The sequence below is a fragment of the Anas acuta genome, chromosome 1 (assembly GCF_963932015.1).
Source record: "Anas acuta chromosome 1, bAnaAcu1.1, whole genome shotgun sequence".
NCBI lineage: Eukaryota > Metazoa > Chordata > Aves > Anseriformes > Anatidae > Anas > Anas acuta.
This window is the reverse complement of record NC_088979.1, coordinates 183,787,504-183,810,063: the sequence shown is the minus strand read 5'-3', so window position 1 is coordinate 183,810,063 and position 22,560 is coordinate 183,787,504. Positions and strand designations below refer to the sequence as shown.

Below are 22,560 nucleotides of genomic sequence, written 5' to 3'. Positions count from 1 at the left end.
AGCTCTTTTGGGGTGGCTGGTGTTTCAGAGGAGGTTGCAGTGTTGGGATGACCTGTGTGTGGATCTTTTTTACCAAGAGTCCACACCAAAGTATTTCTGTCACTGTGGAGATGTATCAAGTTTTTGATGTCAGCCAAGCATTCAGTTTGTGTGGCTCCCTCCTTGTCATCCATGTGGGTCAGCTACATGCAGAGGGAGCTGTTAGAGTGCAGCTTCCCTTGCTTTCTTTTCTGACACTTGATACCATCCTGGGCAAAATGTCTGGGGTGGGTTGGCCCCAGCTAACAGCCAAAGTCCCACTCTGATGCTCAACCTGCTTCCCTCCAGGCAGAGAAAAAGAAAAGGGAAAAGTTTTCTCCCAGGGGAGAAAATAAGAAAAACGGATGAGAATGCTCATGGGTCAAAATAAAGCCAGGGAGATCCTCACCAGTTTCTGTTGCAGGCAAAACAGATTTGAGTCTGGAGAATTCAACTTAATTTATTGAAAACTAAAATAAATATTTAATGACTGATTTGGCTAGTGGGAAGCAAAAACAACAACAAAAAAGAAATAAACATGCATACTTAAGTAAAACACCTTTCCTCCCCTATTCCCAGGCTCAACTTCATTCCAAGCACCTCTCCTTCAGTGAAGTGAAAGTGGCATGGCAGGGCAGGGGGCATTCAGGATGTAGCTGTTTCTCTCTGCCTCTCCTTCCTTATCACTCTTTTCATGTGTTCTACTATGGGATTCCCATGAGCTGAAGTCCCTTTCAGGAATATCTGCTCTGTCATTGATTCTCCAGGTGCTGCAGGGAGTATCTGCTCTGCCATGAAGCACCTCTTCCTGTGTGCTTCTCACACTTTTTGTTCCCTGCTCTGCCTGTCCAGAGGCTCTGCCTGTCTTTCCCCTTTTGCAACTGTTTTTCCCAGAGGTACCACCAGCTTGCTGTGCTGGAACACAAGAAGTTCAGCTGGAATCAGATATGTCTGACATGGGGCACCCATGCCCTCTTCTCATGGAAGCCACCCCTGCAGCATGCCCCAATGCCAGAACATTGCCATGGACACTTGGCATGAAGTCTTGGAGAGGCAACTGCAGAAAAGCATAGGCTGGAGTGTACCATCCAAGCTGTATACATGCCTGATGACATTGTGCTTAACAGTCCTTGAGATGAATCTAAAAAAAGAATGGGATGAATAGTAGGATTAATTCTGTTTTCTGTTGAAAATCCATTTTTCTGTTTGCCATGTTAAAAATATGCAAATGGTTATTCTCAGAATAGTACAGTTTGATCAAACGTGTTGTGGCCATCACATGTGCCATATTTCAGACTCCTGCTCTAGACTGTAAAGGCAATAGACCTTAGCATGTCAACTCAGAAAATGCCAGTCCAATTTTGCCATGCATGAAGTGACTGTAATGGAAGGAGCACATTGTGCATAATTTTTTTTTTTCAACTTCTGCATGGTGGAATTTTAACTAGGAGGAAATAGTGCCTAATAATGCAAGGTTTTGGACAAGTATAACTTAAACCATTGATCTCAAAACTACCAACTATTTTCAAATACCTTATGGGACAGGAGAGGTCATTACATCATTTGATGTGGCTTCCCAAGTGTCACAAACAATTAAGCATTCTCTGTGTTGAAGTGATAATAGTTTCTTTATGGTCATAGAGTATGTTCTCAGCTAAAAGGCATGTTTGAGAAAGCATTTAGACTTAGTACAGAAAGTCTAAATGATGAAGACTAAATGTTTTCAGCTGGTCGTTTCAGAGGTTAAACACCTGCTTGTTCAAACATAGTTTGCATTTGGTCTACATCCCAGCCTGCATCCCTGCCTTCATCCCTGTTTTCCTCCCTTACCTTTCTCCCTCTCCCTCTCTTTCTCTTCTTGCATTTGCTTTCCTTCACTGTTGTTCTAGATAGGCTTTTCACTGCTAGAACTAAAACCCATATTACTATTCAGTAGTTTCTTCCTCTGAAGGTGGAAGTCCACTCTGGTTATGGACTTGGCAGTCACCATCAATACGAAGTTTAATAACAGCAAGTGCTGGATTCTGCACCTGGGACAGGGCAATCCGAGATATATGTAGAAGATAAAAGAGGCTGGAAAGCAACCCTGTGGAAAGTGATCTGCGGATGTTGGTTGACAGCAAGTTGGCCATGACCATGAGTGTGCCCTGGCAGACAGGAGGGCCAGCCATGCCATGGGGTGCATCAAGCCCAGCACTGCCAGCTGGGTGAGGGAAGGGATTGTCCTGCTCTGCTCTGTGCTGTGTGGTCTCACCTCGAGTACTGTGTGCAGGTTTGGGTGACACAGTATAGGAAGGACACTAAACTATCAGAGTGTCCAAAGGAGGGCTATGAAGATTGTGAAGGGCCTAGAGGGCAAGATGTATGAGGAGCAGCTGAGGTCCCTGGGTTTGCTCAGCCCAGAACAGAGCAGGCTGAGGGGAGGCCTCATGGTGGCCTGCAGCTCCCTCACGAGGGGAGCGGAGGGGCAGGCGCTGAGCTCTGCTCTCTGGGGACAGTGACAGGACCCGAGGGAACGGCATGGAGCTGGGACAGGGGAGGGTCAGGCTGGGGGTTAGGGAAAGGTTCTGCACCCAGAGGGTGGTCGGGCACTGGGACAGGCTCCCAAGGGCAGTGGGCACAGCACCAAGCTGCTGGAGCTCAGGAAACATTTGGACAAAGCTCTCAGACACGTGGTCTGATTTTTGGGTAGAGCCAGGAGTTGGACTCCATGATCCTTGTCGGTCTGTTCCAACTTGAGATATTCTGCGATTCTATGTTTCTTTGGAGTTCATTTTCAGTAAGCTGAGAGAGATGGGGTTCATTATCTTTGTCACTCCAGCTCTCCAAAAGTTTAGTTACTTTATCTTCTCTGATTTGTCAGTACCCTTTTATAAAAGTGGGCCCCAAACCACACACAGTATTCCGGTCTTAAATCACCAATACCTATAGTACTTAATCAGTTTCCTAATCCTCTTCAACTTTCCACTAGCTAATGCACTAACCTGTTTTTTGTTGCTATAGTTATGGCATGGAATAATTATGATGTCTACTGTACCCTCACCTTCTTTCATTTTTTTCACCTATTTGATAAGTCTAGACTTCCCTTCATCTTTCTGTAAAGAAAGAATAACATTTGTCTATACCAATTTCTTTGGAGAGGCTCAGATTGCAATCTAGAGGGTTTTGTCTGCTTTGCTTTCCATTACTGTTTGCCACTTTTTCAGTCCTTGTCCCTGGAATTTACTCCTTGATCATTTTTGAAAACAGCCGAAGTCCTGATTAGTGACAATTTCCCCCAGTCACTGATGGCACTCTATTGGTAATGATGTTTTCCACAAATAGTGTTAGCTTTCTATGTTATTTCATTTGTTATTTAGTGGCAACTTTTTGATCAGTGTAATGTTGTATTAATTCAACAGCTGTATGAAGGTCTAAGATAACAGTGGAGCTATGGCACACTTAATCACAGTTGTAATATCATTTTAGAAGTAATTCAGGTTTATTTGACAAGAGCTATTTTCCTAAAACCAAGATGATGAGGTTTTATTACATTCCTATCCTCTAAATCTTTTTTAAAGTAGAACCAATGAAAAATGGCATTTACTAATTCCATAAGGAAGACAGAAGAAAGATGCTTGTTGTAGTCAAGGCTTTTGTTGGGTTTATAGTCTAATGTGTATCACAGAGCGTGGTAAGTGGCTGCTCATGGTACAGGATGAGGGGAAGATGGCACTGATTGGTTGTGATGGGGAAATGTAGCAACACTTCTTTACTAACCCCTATTCTGGTTCTTGTTGGTACCTGCAAGAAGGACATAATGCCCCAGAGTTGGACTCCATGATCCCAGGCAAGAGCACACTGATGCAAGGCTTCTGTTCCAAGTCTCAAAAAAAAAAAAAAAAAAAAGCAGATTCAAGCCATTATCTAAAATTATTCATTTAAGTAAAGAAACGGTTAAAGACTAAAAAATTAGATTAGCAAAGCCCAAGATTTTCATTGCTATCACCCAAAGGCAATGTTTGGTAAAGACAAAGAGGAAATTGGGAATTAACAGACAAAATTTTATGTGCTACATGCTGTGCCTAATAATGAAAGTATGGGTGGCTTGGCCTGCTTGCATTTGGGAGCCAGAAAATATTTGGAATAGAACAGAACAGAACAGAACAGAACAGAATAGTTCGGTTGGAAGGGACCTACAAAGATTATCAAGACCAACTGTGTGACCATTTCAGGGCTAATTAAAAGTTAAAGCGTATTAATAAGGGCATTATCCAAATGCCTCTTGAACCCTGACAGGCATGGGACATCAGCCACTTTATTAGGAAGCCTGTTGCAGTGTTTGACCATCTCATGGTATAGAAAATTTTCCTAATGTCCAGTCTGAGCCTCCCCTGGTGGAGCTTTGTGCCGTTCCCTTGCATTCTATCATTGGCAACCAAGGAGCAGAGACCAGCACCTCCCTCTGTACTTCCCCTCCTCAGGAGGTTGCAGAGAGCAATGAGGTTGCCTCTCAGACTCCTTTTCTTCAGACTAGACAACCCAAGTGTCCTCAGCCTCTCTTCATAGAACATGCCTTCCAGCCCTTTTTCCAGCTTTGTTGCCTTCCTCTGGACACTTTCAAGTATCTTATCCTTTTCATATTATGGAGCCCAGAACTGCACATAATATTCAAGGGGAGTCCACACCAATGCTAAATATAGTGAGATAATCGCCCCTTTTGGCCGTCTGGCTGTGCTGTTTTTAATGGGCCCCAGACTGCTCTTTGCCCTCCTGGCTACTGGGCATGCTGCTGACTCTCATTGAGCCTGCTGTCAACCAGCATCCCCGCAGAGTTGGAAATATCAGTGAATATATCAGAATATATAAATATCAGTGACAGAAGAGCATATGGACTGAAAGGAGCAAGCTTTACTCTGATGACTACCACATTCTCATATCTAGGGTTGTGGGACTAATGGTGACATCCCTGTGCCTTCAGGAACCCAGAGGTGTCACCCACTCAGACAGCCAGGGAGGAACCTGATAGGCCACATCCATTCTGTTTTTCCTGAATATCACCTTTTATTCCTTCCCCGTTTTCTTTCTTCTTTTTCCTTGTCTGGGTTTTTGTAACTTCTCTTTAGTGAGAGCCTAGTGTAGCTGGCTAAGCCTGCATTCTTTGCAATTTTATCCTAAGCCTATGGCCAAATATACATCCAAAAGAAAAACTCCAAACATCCTGCTGCTTGCATACATCTGTGACTGATAAGGCTATGCATGTATCTGCCATTCTTTAGTAGAGAGCTAGCACCAGAAACAGAGGCTGCATTTATTAGCCCTTGCTTTTATTTGACTTATTCTAATTTGTATTCAGGAAAGCCTGATCAGACTCCAGCTGAAGAAAAACAACAACTCCTCCCAGTTAATCTCTAAGATTTTCTCTCCTTTCTCTTCCCCTTGCCCACTCTTTCTTGTCTCCTGACAAAGGCTCTTACCTTTAACACCATCTCAAGCGTTGCCAAGTTGAGAAAGAGTTGGTCCTTAATCTGAAATTAAAAGAAGGGGTAAAAGGAGCAGTTTCCAAACAAAGGCTTCTATTGATGACTTTAAGTGCTTAACTGGGTGGTCTTTTATTTATTTATGCTATAAATCCTCAGTTTAAAAGTTTTAATGATGCTATTTCTGCTACAGGAAAAAGTCCTCATGAAATTTCTGCACTTAAAACTTCAAGCATCATCTGTTTGTTTGTCTCTACACAGACAGCCTCATGTCAGTATGTTTGTACTCCAGTTAAGAGTCAGGAAATGAGTATGGTTTAGTTTTATCAAGAGCCCGCCGGCTTGTTACCTGGGAGGCTCAGAAGCTTATGAAGCTTATTGACTTCTTTTCTCCCTCACGCCAGATCTGTGTCATGTAGGACTTTTTAGCCTCCAAAACCCCACACTTAGCCCTTTCAGCTTCCCATTGCAGAGCGCAGCTCTCTCAAGTGCAGCTCATCTTTCCCCTCTCATGCACGAAGATGGAGAATGTGGGAGGAGAAAAAGACACCTGCACAAAACAAAAAAAAAAAAATCACGGAAGTGTGGGAAAGTCCTTTCTGAGTAGGGTTTCTGGTAGGCTGCTGGTTCTGTGTAAGGTCAAAGTCAAGGAAAAGGTGCCAGTGTAAAGGCTTCACTCTCCTCCTTCAGTCAATCAGCAAAGTTTACAGTGATCTTCTAGGAAGGCCTCTCCTGCCCCACTCCCCTTGTCACATCCCTCTCTAAAGGATAGCAGACACCACCACTGTAAGACTCATCCATTGGGATCAGCAGGGATCGTCATACTTCTTCACAGCTGTCTTTATGGTCCACTGGTATTGTTACACAGCAAAAATCTGATTGTTAATCCAGCCCTCTTATCCTGTCAGATTTCCCTTCTCATTGACTATTCTCTAAAGTAGACCATGCACAACCACAACTGCCTGCTAACCTCTACGGTACCACGGTGTGGAGACAAACAATGAAGGTGCTTTGGGGTGTATACACTTGCTACAATAGCAGGTTGTGTAGGGAAATACCATCTAGCCAGAGCCACAGCAGGCCCAACACCAAAAGTGGCATAACTAGCTCAGAGCAGCAACGAGAGAGCCGTGCTGTAGGGAGGTTTAAACCCATGCCACCAAATGATTCACCTCCAAATGATTCACCACAAGTGCCACCAAATGATTCACCTCTCTAAGGATTTCTGGCTTTACTCAAATAAGCAACCTTTGTTCATATCCTAGACTGCAGAGGTGCTTATCCCAGGAGTCCTCTGTAACAATTTGGAGTGGTAGATAATTGAAGAAGTATTTTATCAGGCCTCAGAGAAAGGAGAAGATGGCATAAATAGATGCAGGATAACTTAAAGCAGTGTCAGTCTGTTGGACCCAGCACCTACCTTTGAAAGACATGCACTGGACCTTGGAAGTCAATAGGATGCGTGAGTCCAAGTCTCTAAGTCTTCATTTCAAATTTCTGTTAGAGGAATATAGAAACAATGTGGCTCTTAAGGGAACTACCACTGATTATACCAAAAACTTTCTGATTTTCAAAAGCCCTGAAGGAATCTGAGTCCCACAGCTGCACCATTTCTCATGTATACCTCCCAAGGCGTACAACAGGCTGTTCTTCCTAGGGTTTCCTGGGGGTGTCATTCTGGATTCCTCTAGCCCATTTCTCCTGGCTTGCCATGAGGCTGAAGTCTGTGCATTGGTGAGAGTAATTTTGAGGGTCAGGGGCTTCTCATGAATGCTCTGCTTCTGCCTCATACTGGCTAGGGAAGAAGACCTTTTTTTTTCAGAATCTCATTTTTCATTGACTTTGGCATACAGAATACATGTATATATCTACTGAAGCACTTCACTTCATGTATTCTTTAGTATTTCCTAACAGTCTTTATTTTATTTCTTGATTTGTTATATTCCCTTTTTTTTTTTTCTGTCACCCACCTGCAGATGTAGGTGGATGGCTGCCACTTGAGGTGGGCTTTTTGGTTCTTAAAGGACTTCATAAATGCACCAGTGCCCAATAATCCTGCAGCTGCTCTGTGCAGGACATGAAAATATGAAGTATGTATAATCTACCTCCAACTTCAGGCTCTTGATAAAGCTTGTTCTTTAGATGAAATTGATGCCCTAGAGAAATATGAAGGCCAGCCTCCACTTTGAGGGCAGAAGTAACCAGCATTTGCAGTTAACCTCCCTAACCATGTGTGAAACTGCTATTGTGATTTCAAAGTCTCATTAAGTAGTAAATATAGAGCATGCCAAAAGTGATTTTGCAGTTAATAAAAATATTCATCCATTTAAATAATCAGACTGTAGTCTCATTACAGCTGTATTGCATGACACATTATTTGTAGAGAAGAGATCTTAATCACCCACTTCAGTAAAATTTATAGGGAAACCAGCTTTAGTGAGTGAGTTAATTTCAAAGAATAACATGTTTGGTCTTGGACTATTCTTTCACAGCTGAAAAGAAAATCAAAGTGTTTTGAAAATTATTCTGAAAGAACACAAAATTATAAACAACACAGACTGAATGACTTTTAACTGCCCCTTTGCAAAAAAAAAAAAAAAAAAAAAGGAAAAGAGAGAATTCACAAAACAAATCCTGCCTCCAGTGAGAGAAACTGATGTACAGACATCCCCCAGCGTAGGAATCTGACACCAGAGACTTTAAGGGACAAAAACTCGGAGAGATTTTCAAGCCTTCCAGATGGAAGATTTTACCCTTTTACCCAAAGATCCTTTTACCCAAGAGACAGTGTTGACATCGCTAATGAGGGATGGCAAATATCTTTTTAACTCTCTCTGTGGTCTTCTGCGCTGTTGTAAACAACGTACCTAATAACAGAGGAAACGAAGTCTTTGATGCCGTTACTGGCTGGGGGGGATTTCGGATGACTGATGTCACATGTTAGCAACACATACTTTTACATTAATATCTATAGATTTGTGGACTTAAAAAGAAATTTGTTGATTTTCTGTATAGTCCAGGCCAGGGAGTGCTATCTAAACAAAATGACATGTTCTGGCCACAGGCTTGTCCTGAGAGCGCCTGACGTGGGTGTTTCCCAGAGGAGGACTTTAACCTCCTCTCCTGGCACAGAACAGGGCACGTACTACTGGCTTGGTTAGGAGCTTGTTTACCAAGTGATAGACACATTTTTTTAGACTCAGTTGCTTAAGACTGTGATTCTTGGGGTTGAAAGTCTCTGGTTCTTTCCCATTAAAGATATGAGCATGTAAGGGCCATAGAATTTAAAACTCCCAGTTTTCTCACAACTTTACTAACCTGCTTCCCACAAGGTAAGCAGGAGTGAACCTGGGGCGTTCAACAAGAAAAAAGAAATATATATTTTTTGAAAGGCATGCACTGGACCTTGGAAGTCAATAGGATGCATGAGTCCAAGTCTCTAAGGAACCTCATTCCTAAAAGTGTACTTAGCAGTACAACTGCAAAGTAGAGGGATGTAATGCTGTCCTGAAGTCCCTTCCAACCTGAGTTACCCAATGATCCTGTGAAATGGATGGTAGCCAGTATGACCAAGAGATACGTGGTAATAAGGCTACATGAGGTACATAGACTTAGTGTGAGTAGGTGTGGGGTGAAGAGGTTGTTGGGGAAAGAAAAGATGAGAGCTGCTAGAGGAGAGTAGCTGTTGAGGCAACAAGGGAGAGGTCACAATAAATAATGCTAGAAAAACTCACCTCCAGGAGTTCAGTAAAGCTGCTAGAGATCCAAGGGCAGGAATCCAGGTTTTGCTAGAAAGCTGGGTAATGTTATGCAGGTGGAGCTGATCAAGAGAATGACCTCAGAAGAAAATTCACGAAACAGAACCTGGTGATTTTAGGGTGTGAGACAGTGCAGGAACTTGTGCTCACTTGAGGTACCTTTTCTACCTGTAGGCCTCTTGGTTTCCGGGCAGCCCACAGCAAAAGCCCTCTCTCTTCTTCTGTCTAGGACAACAAAAAGCTACTTTCCTGACAAAGCAAAGGGGAAGGCCACAAGGGAAACTGTTTGGTTCCTCTGAGCTGGAGATCAGCATCGTCACCAGCTCTTGGGACTTGCTTTCACCAAAGCCATAACAGAAGACTAGAGGAAGTAACTATGCCCAAACCATTGGATTTGGAGCCATTTCCCACCACATGCTCTGTTTCTTCTCTTTGGTTGTTGGTCAGATGCACCATCATTGTGGCTTCCAGAGAAGGTACAAAGGTATGGTGGTGTGTGAGGTGCACTGAAAAGCAGGGACAGGGTGCCTGAGGTGCCCCACAGAGCCATTCACTCAACAAAGCAATCCTGTTGTAAGAAATAATCACTGAGGGGAGAAGGGAGACCCAACAGGTACCAGCTCTGAAGGGTCTCCAGACCCCCATATGGATTCCAGTGACAAACGTGGTGGACTTGAGTTGTACAAAATCTACCTTAAAAAGTCATGGTCTCTTTTCCACCTGCCCCTGGCAGCTCTCTCGTACTGTTTGAAAAATGACTTACCTCAGCCCCTCCTGTTCTTGCAGACACTGACACAGCTTTATATTCAAACAGCCAGACGGCTGCTTTTTAACCAGTATTTATTGAAAAAAATCCCCTTGCCCTGAGAGCTGTTTTGGGCAAATGCCTTTTCTCCCTTGTCTTCCAGATACGTCTATATTTGTCCCATCAGAGAGCACAAGCAAAAGGTTTTGACATCATTCTTGTCAAAACAGTGGATACAAACTTTAGTTCAACAGGAAAGTGGGGATGGGAAACCAAAGCCTGGGGGTGCTCAGAGTGACGTGCCCAGCGTGTGTCCAAGCACAACACAGCTGCACCTTCACTGGGCACAAGGCAAAGCCCACACAGATGGGCAAATTATGTATTTATTGGGCATGGGGTGTGTAGCTTATGTCTCCAAAGGGCCTGGGTATTTTATTTTATTATTTTATTATTTTATTTTATTTTATTTTATTTTATTTTATTTTATTTTATTTTATTTTATTTTATTTTATTTTATTTATTTTATTTTATTTTATTTTATTTTATTTTATTTTATATTTCATTTCATTTATTTCAGGGTATATAGTTACCTGCAGAGAGATGTTTAGTTCTATGAACTTTATATGTTCTAAACAATGACTGCTGAAGACAGAAAGACTCATGTGAATATGTCCAAGAGCTAATGCAAAAAGGCTATGACCACACTAAGAAAAAATTATACCTTCTCACTCTCCAAAGCACTTAGGAGTGGACTCACAAATATTCATGGATTTTACTGTCTTCCCTGCAATAACACTAAGTCTACATTTGCTTCTGAAAAATATTCTAGATGTGTGGCATGGAGGTTAAATTTTAACTAGGCTCTTTCATGATATAGCTGTTCGCTTTCTCATTTATGTCTTGAATAAGTGTTGATAAATGTTCACATTTGCAATAAAATTCAGAGGCAAAGAGGGTTGCATCTAAGTTTTGCAGTGACCATATCTGAACAGGGACTATTAATATTGATCATCACAATCTAATTCAAAGAGCAAAACTCAGGGATGTTAAAGCCTTGGGCAAAATTGTTGTAATTTACTGTTATGAGGAAAACTTTATGGTTAGTTGCTTAGATTAAAAATCTCTGAGAGTTTTCCACAGGAAAGTTTTATTAAAGGCATGCCAAGTTAAATATAGTTATACAACACTCTCTGCTCACATATATAGGTATGTATATATTTATGTACCTGTAAAATCAAATTTTGTTGCCCAAGTTAAATGACATTTTAGACTACTTAAAGTGGGAAAAACCTATAAAATATCATATAATTCCTTGTATCAGTTGTCTCACTTTTTTTTTTTTTTTTTCGAACACCTTTTGGATCATTCATCTCAGCCAAATGCTTTCTCCTCCCCCAGAGTCCCCAAAACCACAAGCAGGAGGATTGGCCATCATCACTGGGACAACTCCTGCCATCGTGCCTTTGGCTGGCACAGGCCTATTTTGTGTGGCAAGTCATCCTTCCAGGGCATGAAAGCTGGAGCTTCTGGCCTGCCTCTGACACCAGCCCTGTGTGCCTGAACAACGCCTGTGAGATTCAGAGGGAGGGGTGGGCCAAGAGCTGAGGAGCACACACATCACTTACATGTGTACAGCCACATCTGTGAAGGCATTTTAGGCACTCGTGTAGGTGGTGCCAAAGTTCTGCTCCCAGTCTTGTTACAGGGCAGGTAGATTTACATTCTGCCCATGTCCATAGGATAGGTCAGACTGTATGTTGAGAAACATTAAAGACCCAGAAGTCTTCATAGATAGCACTGCACCAGACTGCACATGGGGCAAGCTTCTTTTCAAAAAAACAGCTACATATTTTTAACCACATGCAGGACTTTTTCTTTGCGTGATTGATAGATCTTGAGCACAGATCATCCTCACCAGATTTTTTTTTTTTCTGTCCCAACTTTATGTCTGATTTTTTTTTTTTCTTTCCCAACACAAAAGCATGGAAACTTGTCAGCTTGGAGATAGCAGTATAGCTGGATCAATTTTTGTGTTTCACTGTGTGGAGTGCTGCCAGCAGGTTAGAGGTAGGGGCTGAGGATTTGGAATCTTAAGTTTTATTCCCAGCTGTGCCATTAATGTGCTCTCTCACCTTAGGCAAGTGATTTTTATTAATTAATAAATGTATTTATTTATCTATCACCTCAGCAGAAACAAGATCCTGCCTCGCAGGGCATAACTGATGCTTGTAAAACATTTCAGGATTCCTGGATGAAGACAGTAATGGTTCCGTGGAGTAATCTTAATGCCTAATGACCAGCCCTCCCTTTGCAGAGTGGGCACTAGGACAATATCATCAACCTGAAGCATGATCTGGCTGGTTCCCTTCTCCGTCTACCTTAGCAGGAGCCTCCAGTTTTCTTTCTCTCATGCTGATCGTGTTAAAACACTGCTTGTATTGATTTTAGAGCAAATATGATTGATTTTAGAGTAAATCACCTGGAAGTTGTGGGAGAGATCCAGAGTCCATTTCAGTCACTTGACATCTTCCATATGCTTTGATGGATCCAGGGGGAGCAGGGGCAACATTTGCAGCGTAGGAATAGCTAGAGACCTCTCAGATCAATGCTCCAACTATGTTTATACACAAGACCACGTTAAAAAGATAAGGTAATGCAAATAGGCTCAATCTGATCCATTCATCAGCCTCTTTATTGCTTAGCCCATTTATTTTCATGTCACAGGCATGGGTGATATGGCTGACAGATAGACACAACACTGATTATTCTTCAATGTCATGTCCATGTTCACACAGCACAGTTTGGCTTCTTCTCTATTTTGAACAGTAGAGGTGAAAAAAAATCGCATTGCTAGTTCTGTAAAGTACAATTGCAAAGCATTTTATGTGAACGCTGCAAAAATAGCCTACTTTACCACCAAATAGTTTAATAGTGCCTAAAACTTCACTGTGTAAAATTGCTGGATCTCAGATCCAAGCAAAACACCCACTAGTTCTAATGAGGTCAGAATTCAACTCCATGTGCAAAAATGAAATATGCAGGCTCGTAAGGCTGAACTTTTCCTTAGTATAGGAATTTCTTTCATTAAAAAGAAATCTGTATTAAAACAAACACAAAGCAAACCAAAACAATCAATCAGGGAGAATTTTCACTGAGAATTTAAAGTATTTGGGTTTGTTATCAAGAGCTGCATATGTGATTTCTTTTATGCATGCGTATATAGCAGCCTGCAGCAGATCTGTGCCATCATATGGGCAGCCACTCTGTTGTGTTTTTGCTGTTTCTGCTGGAGCAGACTCGGTCAGCCAAAGCAGCGTGCTCCACAGCCCAGTTCATTCCAGGCTCATATACTGGGCAGTGGAAAGGAGATGGAGACTGTGGAGTTTGTAATCTAATGACTATCTCACCTGAGAGCCTTTCCTTTGCCTTTCTGCATGTCTGAAAAGCTGTGTTCATGGTGCTCCCAAGTGGGGACAGCAGTCCTGGGGGAAATCTTGCAGCAGCCATAACTCAGGGCAGCTCCTTCTGGTCTTGGTGTCTCCAAGGAGGCAGCCCTTCCTCTGTCACACTTGGAGAGCTGATCCTCACCGTAACCTTGGTGCTCTTGCCTTGTCTGATCATCTGTCCTTGGGTTTGCCACTTGCTGGGGAAAGGCTTGAGCTAGCATCCTTTCCCAGCAGATGGTTAATAAAAATTTTGGCTGCGGACCTGCCTGTTGGTCATCAGCAGCGGGAACAGTCTTCTGATAAGACCCTAAGATCACCCACCAGAGGTAAATTTGAGTTAAATGGGAGCTCAGCCATGTCCAACCTGGAATGTGAGGCTCAGCCAGCTCCCCAGGTGACCACATCAGCCATGAGCATGAGCCCATAGCTCCGCCAACCCAGCACACAGGCCAGTGGCTCCAGCTGGAATGGCAAAGCGAGGGCACTGCGTGCAGAGAAGAGCTGTGCCGGCCAGCTCGCCACCCAGCTGCTTGCCACACGCAGGAATTGGTACAAAGAGAAACTGCTTAAAAGTTTAAGATGAATTATTCAGCACTCCTTTGATTTGTGAGTTTTAACTACCACTGAATGCGAGTCCTGCCACGTTGCTTCAACCTTGAAACGAAGTACAAATGGATGTGATTCAGACTCTAAATATTTAAAGCTCGAATCTAATCTTAGATACATTGTGTATGCTGCCATCTCAAAAACCTGATAAAGACAGATAATGATGGACAGCGGAGATGGAAATTAAATTCAGGTTCTGTATTAAAAAACTTGCACCGCTAATTCAGATGAATGATTAATCACACAGAGACTTACGTCTGCCTGTTGCAGCACTGTTGGGGTGCTCTTTTTCACCAGTTAGTTAACTAGTTAACTTAACTTAGTTAGCTTCATAAAGGCATAATCCAAAAACACTTCATAGGAAAAAAGACATCGCCTTCCCTTTCCCCTCTCTGCTCACAGGGATGCACCTAAACTATTGACATTTTCCAGCTAAATGGCAGACAAAACATTACTAATCTTCCCTTCACTGGAAAGAGAGATAAAACCACAACCATAACCTAAATCAAAAGCTGCTATGACACTTGGGTGGTTGGAGACTTTTACTGCAGATAGCCAGGTCAAAGCCATCAGCATAACATAGCAAACAGAAATATAACTCAGCGCAGCTCTCTACCAAATAGTACTGCAAGGGGGTTAAGTGCACCAGGAAATGACCCTATTAAATACCAGACCTGTAGTTCCAAAATAGCACTAAAAAACAGATGGATGCTCTCATCGTGACTTCTAGCATGCTGGAGTACAAACAGGGAACTGCAATTGCTTAAAATGCTCAAGGAAAGCAAAATAAGGGGTAGGATATATAGCAATGGCTGAGCAGAACAAAGGATGCTAGACCTTCTTCTGCTGAAACCGATGGTGGTCCTTCTGCCCCCTCAGCTGAGCTCATGCCCAAATTTAGGCCTCCTTACAGGCCTTCTGGGTGCCATAGCCACATGGCAGCCTCATAGGACAAACTTCAGTCCACTAACAGCAGCAGCGAGGCTAAATAACCCCATCAGGCAAACCTGAACTTTACAAAAGTTTGAATGCAGACCTCTTGCATTCAGCCCTTTCTCTATTTAAGAGGACCTTTAACAAGAACTGTGGTGCTTTCTAGTTTGGGGTAGTGCAGTGCTGCCACCAGTCTAGGGCAGAGGCTTTGAGGCCAGCCAGGAGACCTAGCAAAGAGCAGAAGGAGCCCCCTTAGGCAGGCAGTGGTTGCTCGATGCTCTAAGTGCTTCAGACCCTGCCCCTTCTGCCCCTTGGTTATTCGGCCAGCCAGTGGTATACTGGGGTGGCTGCCTCTACAGCTTGCTCTTCCAACACGCCTGCTGCTGGCCACTATTTTAGAGGGTGCTCCAGGCTTCAGGTAGAGCTTAGACCAACTCAGAGAGGATGTTCGTACATCAGATATGAGTAGCACTGTACTCAACCAGAGGGTTTTTATTAACAAAACAAACATGGCTTGGTTTAGACAGATGGAAATATTCCAGTGAGGCTGTCCGCTCTAGCATAAAAACATCCACTTCTGTCGTTCCACAGTGAGCTGAGCCTGGGAGGGCCGCGAGTGCCCCCAGGGGCGCTTCGGAGATGAAAAGTGCATGAATAATCCAGACAGCGATTGTTTCCTTCCTCGGGCTTTCGGCGGAATGCGGTGCCACTGAAAGGCAAGGTAAAAACCACACAAAGAAGGATCACACGAAGGAGGACAAGGAAACCAGCCAGACCAACAACAATAAAATTCCAAATAACATCCTCGAGGCAGTTTTGCAATTGTGAGCATTGCCATGGACCCAGATGCAGCTGCAGGAAACATGGATTTTGGTTTGTTTTCTATCCCATGGCTTGGCATCCAGGCCCTGCAACTAGCAAGTATGATCTCTTACTGAATAGGAGCATAGCCACAGGAGAGGAAAGATTAAGGGTATCAAAGGAATACATTTTTCATTTCACTCCTTTCTTATTACAGTAGATTAAAAAAAAAAAAAAAAAGAGTTTTGTTCGGTATTCAATTTTGAGGAGAATTAAATAAGCCAAAAACATTGTTCAGAATTAGAGCACTGAATAAAGGATTTCAAAAACACAGTGTGTGGTTCATGGTAGGATTTTTATTTCCTTTTAAGACAAGCCATATACAGCTGTACATGAGCTATTGTCCTCTGTCCCACTGAAGAAATAGTTTCTTTCTAAAGAGTTCAATCTGTTAAGACACATAGGTACTTTGAAAACTTAAAAAAAGAGAAGGAGACTCACTCAAACTCTCTTCTGGTTCAAATGGCAATTATCTGAAAAGGAGCAAAGAGGCAGGAATACATGGATAAATTAAATAGCTTTTGATTGCCTGGCGATGAATGATAATAGGATTTTTGTCTTCTTTGGGAGTGACACACAGCAGCAAGCAGTATGCACAGGCAGGACCAAAGTCAGCCTTAAAGGACTGGTGCAAAGACATTGCTCTCACAGAGTCTGGGTGGTTATTACAAGCCTGCACAGGAGAAACCACTTTCTTCCCCAGTTGATGGAGAAATACTCCTTGCCATTGAGCCACAAAGGGCCACAGTTTGAAGAAACAGCAACAACAATACTTTAAAACGTACTGATAACTGTGAGTCTAGGGAATCTCTTCTCCTCCTGTTTTGCAGGGACTGTCAAACACCAAGTCTTTCACCATCGTTTTGAGGCTGCCCTAGGACAAAGGCTAAGAAAGGAGGAAGGCTGACAGATCAACTCTTGTTCACAGGCACGCCTTTCAGATTCATCATTCATCAGCTGAAGGAAGGTTTCTCAAAATAAAAAACAGAAACACAGACTGGGCAAGCACAGAGCCCGATGAAACAGAATTGCTGAGCATTTTAGCTTATGTGTGTTGTTGTCTCTCATTGTCCAGAGGATTCCGTGCTCCAGGCAGAGCTGGCAAAACAGACCAGTAAGAAGAGAAGGGCTTGTGTGATGGGGAGCCTGGATAGCCTCAGGAGCTGAGTCTGACTGCACTAAGCTGGGAGTGAGGTTGAAAGCAATTCACAAGGGCCTCGGTGCTGAGATTTCCAGCGCCAACAGCTCTAGTGGATCAAATTGCCAAATTCCAGCCCATTGGAGCATAAATCAGAACGGCATGGGACTCTAGCCAGTGGCTGGTAGAAAAATGGCAGTGGACATCCTCCTTGAAACTTCTGAAGTTAACTGTCTCATTGCTCTGACAGGTTACCTCTAGGTATGGGAAGGAAAACAGAAACACACAACAGTCAACCAAAAAAATAATAATCCCAAAACCCCACCTGCGAGAAGTCAGTGGATTTGAAAAAGTCAAAGACAAGTCAGTCTTTCCTCACGATCACATTCTTTAGGAAGTCTTCAGAAGACTACTGTGCTTAGGTACAAATGGGAAATCTGACTAGAACCTTACTACAGCATGGTGAACAGAGGTGTTGCAGCCACAGGAAACGTGAAAAAATGTTTTTTGGTCACCAACAGAGATTTTAGGCCAAGTAGGTCCATACTACCAGGGCATAATATGGTTGTAAACTGTTTTGTTAGTAACATGGCTTGGGCACCTGGAACAGTAAAGGACTGACCACAAAAACCTCATCAGTGCTGGTAAGTCCAGGACAGCTGAAATTCAAGCTCCGAGCCATTTCAAAAATCTTTACACAGATGGTTAAAAAATTGCCCATGTTAACGAGAGTTTGGGAATTTGTGAACGCATGAATTCCAATTTGAGCTTCTTAATTCCCTGTATGTTTTTTTTGTTTATAGCGATGGCTCTGCTGCTGTTCAGAAGGGTGCCAGAAAAGCCAGTTTTAGGGAGTGCGAGTAAACAGCTCAGTCCGAGCAGGCTGACCACGCATCCAACGCAGCAGCCGGCAAAACGGGGAGGCTTGAGTATGGCTGTGGCAGATGGATGATAAAAACCACCCTGAGGAAGTGCTGTGCCTCGCATATCCAAGGTAGCTGATGTCTCTTCCAACAAGAAGTTGTTGCCCACAAATCGATAGAACGTAGAGTTGAAAAAAGACCTAGGAAGGTGTCAGAGGGAAACTTGGCACTGAGGAAAGAGTGAGCTCCTGTTTGCGTTACTCAGCATTGGGCAAGCAGAGGTACGGACCACGTCCCGGTACCTGAGATCCCGCCTTGCAGTTTGCAGTTGGGGAAGCGAGGAGTAACAAGGAAACAAGGCTGAACCCAGCGATGGGACTCAGACCTGCCCGTGGTGGCTGACAGCCTGCACCCAGCCCTGAACTACGGCTGGTAGATGTCCAAGCACGGGAGCTTTGTTCCCAGCCAGCACCGAGGCTCCCATTATGCAGATGGAAGGTTCTGGTGCTCCAAGAAGAGCCCCACAGAGGGGCTGTGAGGGGATAAAAGGGAGGGAGACCCCCGGTGGGCTTTTTTCTTTTATCTTGTAGATGAACCAGATGGCAGGAACAGCAGAAACCAAAGGAGGAGCACGAAGCCTTTAAGAATCAGATTGCTAAAATGCAGGGAAAAATGAAGCCAAAAACTAGGTCTGGACAAAGCAGAGCGCCAGAGTGGAAAAACAAGCACTGGAGGAGCTTAGCCAAAAGGAGAAAGAATAAAATAAAACATCCCAGTTCTTCGATTCAAAGTCTAGCTCTGTGCTTTCGGGGGAGGAGACAGAGGAACTGAAGAAGGGGCATTGAGGCTCCTTTGTAGCTGCAGCTGCTCGCAGTTATCGGCCCCCATGCTCCGTCAGACAGCGGAGAAAGTCTGCAAATCTCCCCCAGGGTGTGAAAAAAGGGCAAGTGTCATGAAGAATGCCCACGGATCCACCACACAACTCACACACCCCAGCAGACACATGCACGGGTAGCCCAAGCAGGAAGGATTTTGGCACGGCCCTGCCGTAGCCCACAGCAGCTTGTGATTGCCTGCAGCTGCTCTGCATCAAGTCGGTGATGCCGGGGGCAGGCATGGCCCCTCTGGAAGCCCTGCTTCCCCAAGCAGGGCTCTCTGGTCTCCCTGGAGGGATGCAACCGAGCCTGCATTTTATTTGACTTTCAGATCCCAAGGCGGATTTCCATCAGGCAAGAAGACCTTGCTACGGGATGTTGCAATGCATCCTCCCTTCTCAAGAGTACTCTCATTTTTCAGGGCAAGTGCCCATAACAAGGGCCTGATGTCAGACACAGCAGCTGCAAAATGCGCTGCGCTCTTCCATTACCGACCGCAGACTGCTGGACGCTGCTGCTCCACCACCCCCAGAGGAAGAACTGGAAGCCCCTTTTAACACCCACCCCCCGGTTTCAGTAAAGATCCCATGACACTTTGTGGAAAAAAAAAACAATGTTGTATTTGATTTACAATTAACAGGATTTACAAATAAAGACAAAGAAACAGATTAGCCATGAAATTAGGATGCCTTTGTTGATGAAGGAATAGCTGGCAAAGCACCTTTATGCAGCAGTAATGTACCTCCGTCCTAAACAGTGTAAAATAACTTATAGCCCAGGCAGGTTCAGGAATGATTATACACAAATACAAGAAGTTCAAAACAAAATAAAACAAAACAAAACAAAAAAAAACAACCATAAACCAACAAACCGAAAAACCCTCCCAGCCTTGTACTAGTTCTGGTGAGGCTTTCGATTTTTGGAAACTGAAGGAAAGGTCCACTCACAAACATCAGGAACTTTCCAAAAAGTACTAAAAATAAAAAAATCAACAATGGCGAAGCCGATTGTATGGTAACCTGCTGGGCACGGCAGCGGGCGGCAGGAGCTGTGTTAGCTTGCTGAGGATAAGCAGTGGCCAGGCGCTCGGCGGAACAAGGAATGAACTTGTACAGATGGCAGCGCTTCGTTAAAATGCTACGTTACTGCCAAAAGTCGTGAGACAAAAAGGAATAAAGTCCTCTGATGTGCAATACAGCAATTGAAGAAGACGTACCTAACTTTCTGATTTGTATGTAGCTTACCTATATTGTAAACGCACTCTTTCAGACAAGATATTTAAATTTTCTTTGCTATGGGTTATGGTTTGTGTTTGATCAAATGCAGCATTCCAAGGCTCAAAATTGACTGAGTGGTTTTCATTACATGGGTATATGATTTTTTCCAATATCATACTAGTATTTTACATCACAAATACAATAGAAACAAGTGATGGTATTTCTAGGACAGTTCCAAGATTCAAAAAAAAAAATCATCAGAACCATTCTAAAATAAGATATTATACAGAATCAAATCATGTTAAACAGCACACTCTCGGCAAGCAGCTAATTACAAGCATTCTGCTGGTCATGTTTTTCACACAAAAGTCATTCAATAGCACATAAATATTTCTTTTTCCGATCTGCTTCTTTTTACAAAACCATTCATCAGATTCACAGAATTAGTACAAGTAAGGCACATTAGCATATATCATAAAACTCACAATAATAACAAAGAGTTGTAAAGATTTAAGGACTAATTCTCCATTACAGTGGTTTCTGAACCAAATGAGACTTCATCAGTAGAACCCTCCTTACAGGCATGACATTGCTTTTGTTTCTGCCAGCTGTGGTGGGTGCAATTCTGTGCATTACCATGGACATAAATAATTAACCTAAGAACCATGTGTGGTAGCAAATCCCATTTGCGGACCTCGCGGAGAAATGAGACGCATCGTTTACTACGTTCATGATGAGCACAGATGAAGTTTTGGAACTATGTGGACATCAATTTCCAGTTATCGAAACAAAAGGGGATATTGCATGGTTCTCTGAATATGCCATTATTTTCCTAGTACAAATATTGCTTAAAATATAGAGGATGCTATAGTATTGAATTTACTTGCATAATGTAAATGCTGATGTCTCGGATCCTACGAAATTAAACGAACTACAGACTTGCTTTCTTCCACCCCCCACCCTGCCCCCAGCCAAAGGATTTTCTTTCCCACAGAAGATTCATTTACACACAACACAGATTTTAATTAGAAGCATAATTTACATTAAAAATTTTTACATTACACCTCTGCTATCAAAAAAACATGAACTTTTTCATTTAAAGTTGTAATTATACATTAAAAAATAGAACACTATTTCCTTAATAGGAACAATGAATTTGAACATCTTTAGATCAGATTTCTTTATTGCGGCTTTTGAGTCAAAGGTCAGTCACTTTATTCTCTAATGCAGCTGCTATTTGCTGTAAACGGAAGGCAAGCTGCATTTTTTGTGCAGCTGGATCCTCTTCAAGTGCATTTATAATCTGGAAGAAATAAACACAGAATGTTTAGAATCATTTAGCTTAAAATATATGACACCATTCCCAGACCAAGTGTTTGATACTGCGTTGGTTTTCCAGTCTTTTGCATTCACTCTGCACCAAAGATAAAGTCCATCTACGAGGCTCCATGCTGTATTTTCACATGAAGACAATAAAAATGATCGTCTCCATTACTTTATCTAAGTTACTACGATGTTTCCCATTATGCCAGGATTCAAGCAAATTAATAGGTAGTACTTTATCTTTTGAAATATTACTTTGCAAGGCGGAGCAGGCAGGGGGAAAACATCAGAAGCATTGACTTTACAGCTACGTAAGGAGCTGTGGTTTTACTTACAGCACACCCTACAAGGCTTAAGGGTCATTTACCAGCAGTAACTAAGCCCCATCCCCATGAGCTTTGGTTATGAGCACCTCCTGGGTGGTCCATGCATGGGCATAGCTCAGAGCAAGGAAAAGTCTTGTCTGTCTATAGGCAATATATTGAAGAAAATGGACTGGTCACAGTGTCAGGGAGCTTCTTGAGGTAGAGCTGAGACCCTGGGCTGGTAGAACATCGCTCAGGAAGCAAACAGCTCATCAGAGGAGCCCCCCAACATCCTGCACACAGTCTCTGCTGTACGGAATATATACAGCAAAGTATGACTCTAAGACACCAGGGATTTTAAAATGAAAGCTAGAAAAGGTCAACTGTTATGAGAAGGCTTTTCTTCAAATAGAGTTTTTTAGGGCTTCTCAAGATCAAATTTCAAAGGTTTTGAAAGGTTTTCATTCCTACCATCCTTCAGGGAAACTTTTCCACCAACTATTAGATTTCTCCATTAGGAGAATGTATTACATGGCAAAACTGTTCTTTTGCTAGCACTGGCTTTATTAATAAAAGTCAGATGCTGTCATCAAGCAGAAGGCTTTACCTATGCTTAAATACTACCTAAAGTTTGCAAGTACAAGAACTGGAGAAATTGAGTCTGCCTGTCGTTACCTGTGGTTCTCACTGCTTTACTGACAACGGAGGTTAATGCAGTCAGTATCAATCTAGCTAACAATTTCCCTTCTGAGGACTGGTACAGCATTAGAGTTTCAAACAGTGGAGCAAATTTGTTTAGAAATCATTGACTTAATGGATTTGTTTTTAGAGCATGAAAACATTTTTACAAGACAGTTAATAAACTCTTATTACAGTATTTAAATAGGGCCTAATTTAATTTGATATTGTTCCCTTCATTTAAACAATTATACCTAGCTGTAACGCCTCAAATCAAGACTAAATAATTCATGATTATCTCTGCTGGTGAATATAACTTTCATATAAATGTGGAC

At 42.8% G+C, this 22,560-nt stretch overlaps 1 protein-coding gene across 8 annotated transcripts in view; it reads right to left on the bottom strand.

Moving 5' to 3' along the window:
- Positions 1-19,304: 19,304 nt before the first annotated feature.
- The window catches only part of PLXNB2 (plexin B2), a 257,191-nt gene continuing 253,935 nt past the window's right edge, over positions 19,305-22,560 (bottom strand). For all 8 annotated transcript variants that reach the window (XM_068669637.1, XM_068669631.1, XM_068669632.1 and 5 more), the window contains one exon: positions 19,305-21,222. In XM_068669637.1, coding sequence (XP_068525738.1) covers positions 21,118-21,222 — 105 coding nt within the window. In that variant the 3' untranslated portion in view covers positions 19,305-21,117. The remainder of the gene's footprint in view (positions 21,223-22,560) is intronic.